The sequence below is a fragment of the Nuphar pumila genome, chromosome 2 (assembly GCF_984573655.1).
Source record: "Nuphar pumila chromosome 2, dmNupPumi1.hap1.1, whole genome shotgun sequence".
Lineage (NCBI taxonomy): Eukaryota > Viridiplantae > Streptophyta > Magnoliopsida > Nymphaeales > Nymphaeaceae > Nuphar > Nuphar pumila.
The window spans coordinates 80,836,582-80,850,759 of NC_143250.1; the positions used below are offsets into that span (position 1 = coordinate 80,836,582).

Sequence of the window (14,178 nt, forward strand, 5' to 3'; positions counted from 1 at the left end):
CTTCTTCTCTATGTGGACGATATGATCATCACCGAAGGCGACAAACAGAGAGTTGCAAATATCAAATCTCTTCTTAAAACTCACTTTGAAATGACTGACTTAGGTTTATTAAGATATTTTTTAGGCATTGAAGTTGCTTATTCCCCTCGGGGGTATTTGATATCTCAATCTAAATTTGCTCTTGATATCGTTTCCAGGTCTGGAATTACAGATGATAAGAAAATAGACACTCCAGAAGTTGTCAATGTTAAAATGAAAATTGATGATGGAGAACTTCTTGATGATCCTACTCCTTATAGACAGCTTGTTGGAGCTCTTTCTTATCTTTCCATTACTAGGCCAGATATAACTCATGCGGTTCATACAGCCAGTCAATTTCAGCATGCTCCCACCTCCGTGCATATGGGAGCAATTTTGCGTATTATTAGATACTTAAAATCCTCTCTTTCACGAGGACTCTTCTTGTCTGCTTCATCTTTATTAAATTTAATTGCATATACTGATGCTGACTGGGGAGGTGATCCCAATAATAGACACTCAACTACTGGTTTTTGTGTGTTCCTAGGTGAAACCTTAATTTCGTGGAGGTGCAAGAAGCACCAGAAAGTCTCTCTTTCCTCCACTGAAGCTGAATACAGAGCCATGGCAACCACCACTATGGAGGTTGTTTGGCTCAGACGATTGCTAACGGATATGGGAGCTAAAGCAACGCAAGCTTCAAAGATGTGTTGTGACAACAAAAGTGTGATCTACATTACAAGCAACCGAACATTTCATGAGCGCACTAAACACATTGAGATGGACTGTCACTATGTCAGAGAGGAATACTTACATGGAACCATTGATCTGCCATATGTTACAACAGAATATCAATTAGCAGACTTCTTCACCAAGCCTCTCACTGCTCCCAGATTTCACTTCCTCTTAGACAAACTTTCGCTCATTGTACCGTAAGTTTGAGGGGGAGTGTTAAAATGTAAACTGTAATATATATATTATTTAATATTATTATATTTTCTTTTATTATTTTCTTTTTATATTTTTCTTTATTTTCTTTTTTAGCATCTAGTTCAATAGAAACTAGATATTTGATCCAGTCAAGTTCCTGTTTGTTGGAACTTGACTGTGCAAATAGTTGTTGGACTGTAGTCCAACAGCTATAATAAATGTTGTTGGACTGTAGTCCAACAGCTATAATAAGAGACGTTGGACTACAGTCCAACGTCTCTTTTGGAGAGCTCAAAATGAGCTCTCCTCTCTCTTCCACTTTTTTGTATATATAGGGGTGAACCCCTTCAATGTAAATTACTATGCTTATTTATTTTTCAAGTGTTCTTCCTTTTATACCCTTTCAAGGGTCATGCTCGTAGTGTCTCCAATAGACACTTGTTTGTGAGTTATTCGTGCATTTGTTGAAGACCACCATTTCATTACAATCTTCATGATCTTATGCCTATTCTTCTCTTCCCTTCTATCTTTCTATTCTCTTTCTCTATGGATCATGATTCAAAGATTGAGCTTGCTTTCAAGCTTAATGGGAGCAACTACATGATGTGGTCCGCCGCAATAGAGAACCACCTCAAGGGGAAAAAATTATGGGGATACATAATGGGCACCACTCTTGAACCCCAACTCATGCTCATCAAACTTGAGGGAGATATCAAAAAGCCTCTTGAAGGAGATGAATGAACGAAAGTAATTTATGACTATCAAATGAAAGTTGAAGATTTGGAGAGCAACCATGCCAAGATTCTTGCATGGTTCATGAACAACGTCAGTATTAAGATTTGTGACAATATTACTAAGTTTAGAAAGGCGAACGAGGCACAGTTATTTATTAAAGACATGTATACCCAAAGGGATCTAGCAATGCAATATTACTTGAAAGACAAAATTAGAACTACAAAACAAGGAGATATCAGTGTTAGGGATTTTTTTAGTATCTTCTCTACGAATATAGGATGAGTTGGCACTTTTGAAACCTAAGTGAGTGGCTCCCGAAGATGTTGAACTTAGGAGGCAGCAAGTGGAAAAAGAACATTGCCTTTAATTTTTGCATAGATTGTGTCCCGAATACGAACAATTAAGATCATCTATTCTACATAAGACTACTTTGCTTATAGAGGAAGTCTTTGCTCAAGTTTTACAAGAAAAAACTCGTCTTGGCATAACAAAAGAGAGTGATGATGTATTGGCAACCTCTAAGCCCGACAATAATGTCAAGACATATATGCCCCCTCACTTTGGGAGGCAATACCATAATGGAGGCTATAAAGTCGGCAAATTTCTCAGAATTTTTAAATGAATAAAAGAGAAATTTCTACGAAATTTTCTAGTATTTAGCTTTGATTAAATACCATTTTTTGGCATTTTAATTAACTATTATTATTCGACTAGTTGGCTATTATTTATCAATAATATTCTGGCATTTCTATAATATTTAATCAAGGTTTTGTACAAGGTTTTTGAATATGGATCTCAATGGAGATCCAAATTGATCAACCCATGTGTCCGGGATTGTATTCAGTTGGTAGACCCAATCTGAAGTTGAATTCTTGAGTTTGGACCTAAGAGAATCCAAATTCAAACAAATTCATTATGAGTTTCGAGACCTTGGATCCACCTTATATGGATCTCCAAATGATTCGGGTCAACCCAAATGGATTTGGGTAGGGTTTAGACCCATATCAAGGTTTAAACCAGACCAAGAAGTGATTTGGATCCATTTGAGGCCCAAATGGATCCCATTAAGCAAAATAAGATTTGGATCCATTTGGAAGACCCAAATAGACCCCACTAAGAAAAAGGTATTTCGAATCCACTTGGAAACCCAAATAGATTTCGCTAAGAAAAAAGTATTTTGGATCCATTTGGAGACCCAAACGGATCCCACTAAGAAAATAAAATATTGAATCCACTTGGAAACCCAATTAGATCCCAGTAAGAAAATAAGGTTTTTGGATCCATTTGAGTCCCAAAGGGATCCCACTAAGCAAAATGATATTTGGATCCATTTGAAGACCCAAATGGATCCCACTAAGAAATTAAGATATTGGATCCACTTGAAAACCCAAATGGATCCCACTAAGCAAAATAAGATATTGGATCCACTTGAAAAACCCAAATAGATCCTACTAAGCAAAATAAAATTTGGATCCATTTGAAAGAGCCAAATGGATCCCACAAAGAAAAAGGTATTTCGAATCCATTTTGGAAACCCAAATGGATCCCACTAAGTAAAAAGTATTTTAGATCCATTTGGAGACCCAAATGGATCCCACTAAGAAAATAGTTTTTTGGATCCATTTGAGACCCAAATGGATCCCACTAAGTAAAAAGTGTTTTTGGATCCATTTGAGACTCAAATGGATCCCACTTTAAATGAATAGAATTTGGGTCCACTTGGACCCAACTAAATTTAATAATATATATATATATATATATATATATATATATATATATATATATATATATATGCGCCAATGTGTGTTTATGTGAAAGGCTGAATTCATATTTTGCTGATTATACTGATACGTTTGAGGTCATTGAATATATATGTATTAAAGTGTATTATGTACTATATTATATATATATTATATATATATTATATATACTATTATTGTATTTCAACATATATATTAATATATGAGCTTATGTTATTTGTTGTTTACTCTTTTTAATTTAGCAAATTTACATGTTTTTTTTAGATTCTTTAGAACAATAATAGAAGGGGCTTTTTATTTTGTGGTTAATTGGTTATGTTTTATTTTAGATTTTTCGATGTCGCATTCACGAGATGATCCTGCATGACAATACTGCAGAAGCGTTGATAATGTACCAGGACCAAAGTCATCATTGAGATGTATATTTTGTAGTTATATTGTTAAAGGTGGACTGCATAGGTTTAAGCAACATATTACAGGTCTTTCTCAAAATCTATGTTCATGTCCTTATCCATCATTTTTTACCACTTTTTGTGATGTTGTTGTTGAACTAGAAGAAACTAAAACAAAATAGAAGGTTGCAAAATTGCAAAGAAGAAAACATTTCAACCATTGTTCCATATTCTGAAGATGATCATGATGACCCCCCGACAAACTCGGTTAACTTTACTTGCCAAAAAAAAGCACGAATATGAAGTGGTAGCATGGCAGTTGAATGCAACAATAAGGATTTTTTGTCCTAATTATTGGCCTATAAAAAATAGGATCTTTATAGTTTAGACTGTAGAGATGAAGATTAGCATATAAGAGTCATAAGACATTGGTTACATGTGATGTTTTTAATTATCATGAATTCTCAATAGTTTAATTATGACTTATGACATTTTAGTATGACTTGAATGTGAACTTAATATTGTTAAGGCTTTAATTGTGTTTAAATTATATAGTTGCCTACTTGCCTTTTATTTACATTGGGTAGGTTATCAATAGTTTGTTTATTCAATTGTTCATTTCGTCTTATTTGTTTATTGCTTATATTATGGCTATTGTTGTTAATTTTTTTTATATATGATTTTATTTTTTGTATATTGTTTTTTCACATTGTTAGTTATATGGTTTGGTTTTTCAATTGTTCATTTATTCTTGATTTTTTTGAGCAGGTTATCAGTTGCATGGTTTGAAATTTAATTGTTTATTTTTTCTTTTCATTTGTCTATTGCTATATTATGTCTATTGTTGACTAGTTAATTTTTTTGTATACATGATTTTATTTTTTTATATTGTTCATTTATATTGTTAGTGATATCGTTTATTTATTCAATTGTTCATTTATTCTTTATTTTTTTAGCAAATTATTTAATATAATTGTTTTATAGTGTTAGACAACATGTTAAGTTTTGCCTATTGCTTATTGTTGATTGATTTTATGTTAAATACATGTTTGTTATTAATTTTAGTAGTTTGTTTACATATTTTGCGTGTTTTTAAAAAAAAAATATTTGGGGTACCGCCTAGGTCCTGCCTAGTCTTTTTAAGGGCTCACCGCCTAGGCTTCGCCTAGCGCCTTTGACAACTAAGTCTCCAAGAGACCTTTTGAGTTAGTGCATTCGAAGTATGGGGTTCCTCTACGGTCATATCCAAAGGAGGTTATTCTTATTATGTGACATTTATTGATGATTATACAAGATATGTTTGGATCTACTTAATCTTAAATCAAATGTGTTTTCTTCCTTTAAAGAATTTCACAAGATTGTTCAAAGCAATATTTCTACCTTAGGTCTGATTCTGAGAGAGAATATTTATCCAATGATTTTCAAAGCTATTTAAAACAAAATAGAATTTGTCATAAAAAAACTTGTCCTCGGACCCCCAACAAAATGTGCTAGCGGAAAGAAAACAGACATATTATAGAAACCGCTAGGAATTTGCTTATTTCTAAGGATATTAAAAAAAATTTGGGCCAAGGCCATTCTTACTTCCACTTATTTGATAAATAGGATGCCATCATCCTTATTACAAATACCTCTCCTTTTGAAAAATTATTTCAAATACCACCAGACTTCAAAAGATTGCAGATTTTTTGTTGTAAATGTTATGTTCTTTTATACAAAAGAGATAAATTATCTCCAAAAGTCATTGAATGTGTTTTTATTGGATATGGAGAAAATAAAAAAGGTTATAAATGTTTTGATTTTAAGAATAAACAAGCTTTATGTTTCTAAGGATGTGACCTTAGAAAATGAAAATGGATTTGATAAAAAAATTAATAATAAAGAGGAAGTAGATTATTCTTTTTTATTTGATTTATTGCCCAGAGAAAATGACTCTTCTAGTGTTGATAATGAAATGTTACTTAGTAATGATAAAAATCAAACTAATGATGAAAATGATGAACCATCATTAAGTAATAAGAATAATAGTGATATTGTTGAAGAACCCTATAAAAAGATTCAAGTTTACACTCGGCGAGATCAAAATCACCCTCCTAATGCCCTAAAAAACTACACATGACTCTTATAGGAGAAACCTCGCTTAGGAGATCTAGTCGTGTCTCTATCCCACTAAATATGTTTTTGTCCTATGAATCTCTATCACCCAAATATAGAACTTGCTTAAAAGCAATTCATTCATATCATGAGCCAACACATTACAATGAAGCATAAACCTTTCTATATTGGATTAAAGCTATGAACTTAGAACTAGATGCCCTTAAAAATGCCAAAACATGGGAAATTATTTCTTTGCCCTTATGAAAGAAAACAATAGGTTCTAGATAGGTATATAAAGTGAAAACCAAGAGTGGTGGATCCTTAGAAAGATATAAAGTCAAGTTAGTGTCCAAAGGGTATTTCTCAGGAATATGGGATAGATTATGAAGAAACATTTGCCCATGTAACTAGGATGACCAGTATTAGGATTCTCATAGTTGTAGCTTCTATCAAAAAATGGCCCATATATCAACTTGATGTCAATAATGCTTTCTTAAACGGAGAATTAAATGAAGAAATTTATATGGACCCTCCGCCGGGACTCAATATTGAAAAGGGTAAAATACTAAGACTGAGAAAGACCTTGTATAGTCTTAAACAAACCCCAAAGGCCTGGTATGATAAGTTTAGTATTTTAATGACTCATTTGAGTTTTCACTCTTGTTATACTGACATTGTTCTCTTTGTTAAAAGTACAGGTATGTCAGGTACTAATGTTGTTATCCTTCTGCTTTACATAGATGACATGATCATAACTGGAAATGACAAACGAGGAGGATGTTAAATCTATTTAAAAAAAAATGATATGTCTGACTTGGGTTTTTTGAGATATTTTTTTAGGTATTGAGGTTGCATACTCTTCCCGAGGGTATATTTCGTCTCAAATGAAGATTGATGCATATATATGTGCTAGGTATGGGATATCTGATGATAAGAAAGTGGAGACTCCAGAGGTGGTCAACGCAAAGTTAAGACTTGAATATGGAACTCTTCTCGAAGACCCCACACCTTATAGGAAACTTATTGGATCTCTCATTTACTTATCAATCATTAGACCTTGTATATTGTTCATGTCACGAAACAATGTTATTCTTCAATCAATGTATATGGCACTCTTATTGTTGAAGCATAGTCGTGATGGCTCTATCACAATTACTCCCATATCCTTGAGGAGATGCCTCAACTATACAAACTCAGTTGTGGTAGTTGTCATGGTCCTATATTCGACTTTTGTAGAAGATAAAGATATTTTTTGTTGTTTCTTACACTTCCTGATAAAAATGAATCACCTACAAAAACATAGAAACCAGTAGTTGAGTGTTTGTCATTAGGGTCTCCTCCCCAATCAGAGTCAGAGTATGCAATTAGATCAAGAGGAGAAGAGGAAGATAAAAATAAAGTACAAATTTTCAAATATCTGACAATATGCATAACAACACTCATGTTCACAGTGGTGGGAAAGTGCTAAATTAATTGGCCGTGTGAATTGCATGTGATATGTAGTATGGTAACAGTCAAGTGTAATAGTGCCCCAATCATATGTCGATATGGAGTGGGGACCATCTAGTGGAGTTCTATAATCAATTTTCATCTTTGAATTTATTACTCCAGGTGTGTCCACTCTTTTGTCGTTAGTGATTTCAGACTTATCAATAATTTCAGGAGCAAACTTGAATTTGGTCAACAACTATCCTCTAGGAGAATATGCAACCTCAATCCCTAGGAAAAACTTGAGAATGTCAAGGTCAATCATCTCAAAAATTTGCTTAAGAATAAATTTAATTTAATCTACTCCATGCTTATCTCCTCCAGTTATGATCATATAATCAACATAGAGTAATAGGATAACAATACCTACAGCAAAATTCTTAACAAACAAAGTTGTGCTAGTGTAACAAGAAATATATCCAAGTTCAATTATAATAGAACTAAAACGATCATACCAGGCCTTTGGTGCCTGTTTAAGACCAAATAAAGTTTTTCTAAGATGAAGAACTTTTTCCTTAGGAACCTCATATCCAAGGGGTGGACCCATATATATTTATTTCTTTAATTCACCATTTAAAAAAACATTTTTAACGTCCATTTGATAAATTCGGCATTTCATAATAGCAGTCACAACTATGAGAATACGAACAGTGGCCATCCTAGCTACATGAGTAAAGGTTCCATCATAGTCAATTTCATATTCTTGAGAGTATCCATTAGCTACTAACCTAACTTTATGTCTTTCTAGAGTTTCATCACTTTTAGTTTTAACTTTAAAAAGTCATCTCCAGCCTATTGTTTTCTTAGTGATTAGTATGTCTGTTATTTCCCAAGTTTTGGATTTCTCTAAGGCTCTAAAGATTGATATTGAATGACGTTTGGGTGATCTTGGGATTCATTACACTGGATGTTAGGTTGAGATTCATGACAAATCAAATTTTCAATATCTATACTTGATGTGTCATTGTTTCCAGAACCTATTTCTAAAAACTTACACTCATTTTCATTTTTGATATGCTAGTATCAAATTCAATGGTCTATTCTGAAAAGGTAACATTTCTAGAAATATATAATTTGTTATTTTCAATATCATAGCACCTAAATCACTTTTGACTTTCTCCATAACCTAAAACTACACATGGGATCGCTCTTGGAGATAACTTATCATTTTTGTGAGTAAGTACAAAGCATTTGCAGCCAAAAGTTCTTAATCTAAAGTAATTAGGAGTAACCTTATAAATCTTTTCACAAGGTGAAATTTTTTGAATTTTTGAAGGCAATCTATTTATAAGATATAGAGCAGTAAGAGCTGCTTCGGCCCAAAAATGTTTTGGAACACCCTTAGATATGAGCAAAGTTCCAGTGGTACTCTACTATGTGTCGATATTTTCTTTCGGCTAAACAATTTTGTTGTAGTGTATTAGCATAAGATCTTTGGTGGAAGATATCATTTTCATTTAGATATTTTTTAAAATCATTGGACATATATTCTCCCCTTAAATCAATACGAAGAGTATATATATTCATCTTCAAAAGATTTGTAACTTAAAAAAAAAATTCAAGTACTTCATATTTATGTTTGAGAAAATATATTCACAATTTAAGAGGCTTAGAAGCAGAAAAAGTTATTTTGATACGGAATCGATTTCATTTTGGCAAGTATGCAATCAGTACATTAAATTTGTTCATTACAAAATGTCCTCAGATGAGGGACATTGGATAATTTATACATACTAAAATGACCTAGTCTTTGATGCCATAAAACTTTATCCAAGTTTTTAACATTAAGACAAAAAGTTCTGTTAGAAACTTTCAACTGACCCATGTAATACAAGTCTTCTTTTCTATGCCCTTCCCCAATCTACTTGACGGATTGGAGATCTTGTATTAAGCATCGGTTAGAAATGAAGAAGACTCTACATGCATGATCAGTGATTTGAGAAACAAAAAGCAACTTCAAATTCAGATTTTGAACAATCCTTATTTTTGGAATACTAAAATTGGGTGATTTTTCAAAATTTCCAATTCTTTTAATATCAAGAGAGGTTTCATCAACAGTAAACACATTTCTTTTACTAAAAAAATCACTACAATCAGATAGTATAGATTCATCACAAGTCATATGAAACAAAACACCTTAATCTAATAGCCAAGAGGCCATAAGAAGTGGAGACAACAGCACCAGTTATGGACTACCCTTTGAGAAGAGGTTGCAAGGCTTCCACGAGCTGAGAAAGAGACATGCTTGAAACGGATTTATTTGAGGATTCTTGATCAGTCTATGAAGTCCCAACTGAGGCAACCTTTCTTTCATCTTAAATTTGGGGCAATAGGGTTTAATATGTCCTGGTTCTCCACAGTTTGACAAACAATAATGTTTAGTTTCTTTCCATCCCTTTTTTCTTCATACATATGATTTTTCCCAAAGTTATTATTCTTGTAGAAATGTGGTGGTTTGTATGTATGAGTGTTTGCTCTCGATCTTGAAACAAACAAGACATTATCTTTGGCTTCTTTTGATTCGTTTTGAGACTTTAACCTTGTCTCTTTCATACATGAGCTAAAATCTCATAGATAGAGGGAAGCTCATCTTCCCTACTATGTAGAATGTTGCTTCTCATTTGTTCAAACTCGAGTCTTAACGCCCTCATAAACTGGAAGAATTGTTCGCTACTTATTTGTTTCTTCTTAAGTTGAGCATCATTAGGAGTTTCCCAAATAGGTTCTAACTTGGCAATTTGGTCCCATAATCTTTTTAGTGAACCAAAATATTCTCTAATACATCTTTTGCCTTGTTTATAACTATGTATTTTGTCTTGAAGTTTCCATCTAAAGGTGGCATCACATTATTTCAAGGCTTTTTTATAGCATACTAGAGCATTTTCTTTCTCATCCCCTTTAAGAACTTTTTTAATAGTTTCATCCCTTTCTTTTATAGTTTTTGTGAATAAGTTGTGGTTCAATTGCGGAACCATCAACATATTCCCACAAACTCTTTCCAACAAGAATCCTCTTGATGGCGGTAGCCCATAAATTATAATTTTTCCCATCAAATTTGATTGGGACTACCGTCACTACTTCCTTATCGGCCATGGAACCAAGATATACAAGATAAGAGAATAGAATAACGGGTAGAAAGATGTACTTAAAAGGAATCGCAGCTTCTTTTAGTGCAATGATTCTACTATGCATCCAAGAAGAGTTAAATCTTCAAGACAAATGATCGGCATGTTTCCCGAGGCAAGTCCCAATCTCCATCGACAATCAAATACACTTGAAGGAGCACCAAATATCATCAAAGGATCGATCTTACTCTAACACCATGTCATGAAACAATACTATTCTTCAATCAGCCACTTATGGGGTATGTCACCTGGGTACAGGTACGGGTACGAACAGCAATTCCCAAAAAAATGTGGGTATGGGGACACGGCTAAATATATACTGAAAAATATATATTATATATCTAAAATATATACTGAAAATATATATTATATATCTAAAATATATATTATATATTGAAAATATAATATATAATATAATATAATATAATATAGAACACGGCAAATGTCGTGTCCAGGTACCAGTACCCGTGTCGACACGGGTATAGCACCCTAAGTGTCGGGTCACGGTAACATAGCTTATGGGCTAAACCCAACACAAGAAATAACCACTTATGGGTTCAAACATAATAGCAAGATTCAAGAAAGCCACTTAAGGGTTGAACACTCATAAAAAATATATATTTGTATTAGGGAAATCCCGAGAGAAAGAATACATAGAAATATAGTTGTTGGGTAGCCACCAACGGATCTATTGATCTTTCCAAAAATGCCCTCTACAAAAGGCATATATTACAACAAAAAGGAAAAAGGAAAAATACAAAACAAAAATTTAAAAATATACACTATTGTGACTGTCCGTGTGAGAAGACAAAATAGCCCTTGTGATATATATATATGTACAGAAATACATACATATATATATGAGTAATGAGCTCCTTCTACCCACCTTCACGTTCTGCCCCCTCAAAAATCATCATTTTTTGCATTTTTTCTCACATCTAACACCATAGATGTGATTTATAGGTTTTGTTAAGTGGGAACCAACTTTTGGATCATCGGAATCTGACATGTATATAGGTTTTTCCGGTGATCCAAAATCAATGGCTATGAAGGTACCAGTTTTTTCCGGCTCATAAAAACATGTTTTTTTGTCTAAAAACATGTTTTTTTGTCAAAAAACATGATCCAAGAGTCAATTCCTACTAAATCGAGCATGATAAACATATCTAACGATTCACATCTATCATAGAACACTTCAAAACTATGGGGCAGAACGAGAAATGGGACCTAATCTCTCTCTCTCTCTCTCTCTCTCTCTCTCTCTCTCTCTCTCTATATATATATATATATATATATATATATATATATATATATATATATATATTTTTTTTTTTACATATTAACAGTTCACTCTGCCAACCAGTTTCAGCATCCTAAAGAGTGTTGCCTTAAGAATCGTGCGATATATCAAGAACTCCATACACAAAGGGCATTTTTTATCCTCATCTTCATCTTTAGACTTTCTTGCTTATACTGATGCAAATTACGGAGGGAATCTCAATGATAGTTTCAACCACTGGGTTTTTGTGTTTTTATAGAAGACTCATTAATTTCAAAGAGATGCAAGAAATAGTAGAAAATTTTCCTATCATCTACTGAAGTTGAGTATAGAGCAATGGCCACGACAACCATAGAACTTGTTTGGTTGAAAAATCTTCTCAAAGATGTGTATTGTCATCTTTAAACATTTGAAAATGTGTTGCAACAACAAAAGGGAAATCTACATTGCCAGCAACCATAGGTCCACACCTTCCACGAGCGCATCAAACACATAGAGATGGATTGTCACTATGTTCGTGATGAATTCTTGATAGAGGTTGTTGAATTGCCGTATGTCACCTCAGAATTTCAGCTTGCAGACTTCTTTACGAAAGCTCTTCCCGCATCTCGCTTTTTGTTCTTTCTTGACAAATTTTCGGTGATCACACCGTAGGTTTGAGAGGTGTTAAAATAAATATTCGTACATATATATATGTATATATATATATGTGTGTGTGTGTGTGTATTATTTTCTATTTATCATTGTAATAGGTTTGCCCATGTAGGGATATTTTTGTCGTTTTACATGTTAGTAATTAGTATTGCACATTAGGGGCAGTTCAGACATTGTATATATTTTCTGTTTTTTGTCTTTTTAATTTTCTGTTTTTTGTCTTTTTAATTTTCATGTAAGGGCATATTGGACATTGTCCAATATAGTTGTTGGGATGCTCCCAACAGCTACATAGGCTCCAATCTATGTCACATAGGTGCGGGTGCGGGTGCGGGTGCGGGTGTGGGTGCAGATATGGGTGCGGGTGCGGCGATGCATCACTTTAAAAAAACTTGGGTACAGTGGTGCGGGGAGGGTACAGATATAAATTTTTTAACAGTTTTAAGCTATGTCACACGGACTCGACTAGGGAGGCACCGCACCCGAGTCGACACGCCCCGACACGGGTGCGGACACGGGTGCAGCTTCGGACTCGGTCAACGCCGAGTCGGACTCGATCAACGAGTCGAGGCAGAGTCCGTCCTTGTTTTGGACTCGATCAACGTTGACAGAGTCCAAAAATGTCCATTTTTTAGGGTAAAAAACAAAAAAAAATAATCTTTTTATATATTTTTTAAAAATATATATATAGCATGAGTCTTAAACATAAGCCCCAGGAAAAAAAATCCGGGGGGCGCTGCCCCCCTACGGCCCCCCCGGGACCCGCACCGGATGGAGCCCCCGGACCCCCTTTTCTGCAAGGGCAAAAGTACAATTTGCAAAGTTTATAAAAACACTCATGCTGGTGCCAAACTTTAGAGGACAATATCCATATATATGCACACAGGATATATTATTATTATTATTATTATTATTATTATATATATATTTTTTAATATATATATATATATATATATTTTAATATATATATATATATATAGCCGAGTCCCCGTGTCCAAAATTTTTAAAATTGCGCCGCACCTGCACTCGCACCCATGTGACATAGGTTTTAAGTTAACACTACATGTATGTGTGTGCATTTATGTATTTATATATAATATAGATAAAACTGGACTTGATTAGGGTTAACTAAATCTACTTTTGGACAAAAATAGACCTCAATGTGGTTGACTTCACCAGACACAAAGGAAGTCGTGTCCAAGTGTCGCACCTGCATGGGTGTGGATGCGACGCGCGTGTGGTGCCGTGTTAGAAGAGTCTGTGTTACATAGGCTCCAATGTGCCTATTTAAAGAGGGGTTAAACCCCTTCTTATGAATGTTTTCTCAAGCATTGTTGAAGTGAATAAACAGACATTTTTTTACATTTTGTGCTTGCCCATAGTGTCTATTGTTTGCACTTTTCTTCCTTTTGTGATTATTTCTACTTAGTTCTTGTATTGTCCCTTGGTGGACTAGTGCTTGTGGACACTTTATTGTGTTATTGTAAGCTCTTAGTGGGTTTTCTTTTGCACTTCCGCTTGTTTCATTACAGGATATGCAGCAACATCAAATATCAAGTTACAGAATGCACAATATATGGAATAAACATATCAAACATGCTCTTTTGTTTCACGTACACCAGGCCAATACCTTTCCCTCTAAAGCCTCAACAACTTGAAGAGCTTTAACTGAAAGTAGCCCAGGGAGGCTCTTTGCCTGG

The 14,178-nt window shown here is 33.9% G+C and overlaps 1 protein-coding gene across 1 annotated transcript in view; it reads right to left on the reverse strand.

The window, feature by feature from the left end:
• The window catches only part of LOC149845826 (E3 UFM1-protein ligase 1 homolog), a 154,426-nt gene that overhangs the window by 43,063 nt on the left and 97,185 nt on the right, over window positions 1-14,178 (reverse strand). The window contains exon 14 of the mRNA XM_089996038.1: window positions 14,109-14,174. Coding sequence (XP_089852164.1) covers window positions 14,109-14,174 — 66 coding nt within the window. The remainder of the gene's footprint in view (window positions 1-14,108; window positions 14,175-14,178) is intronic.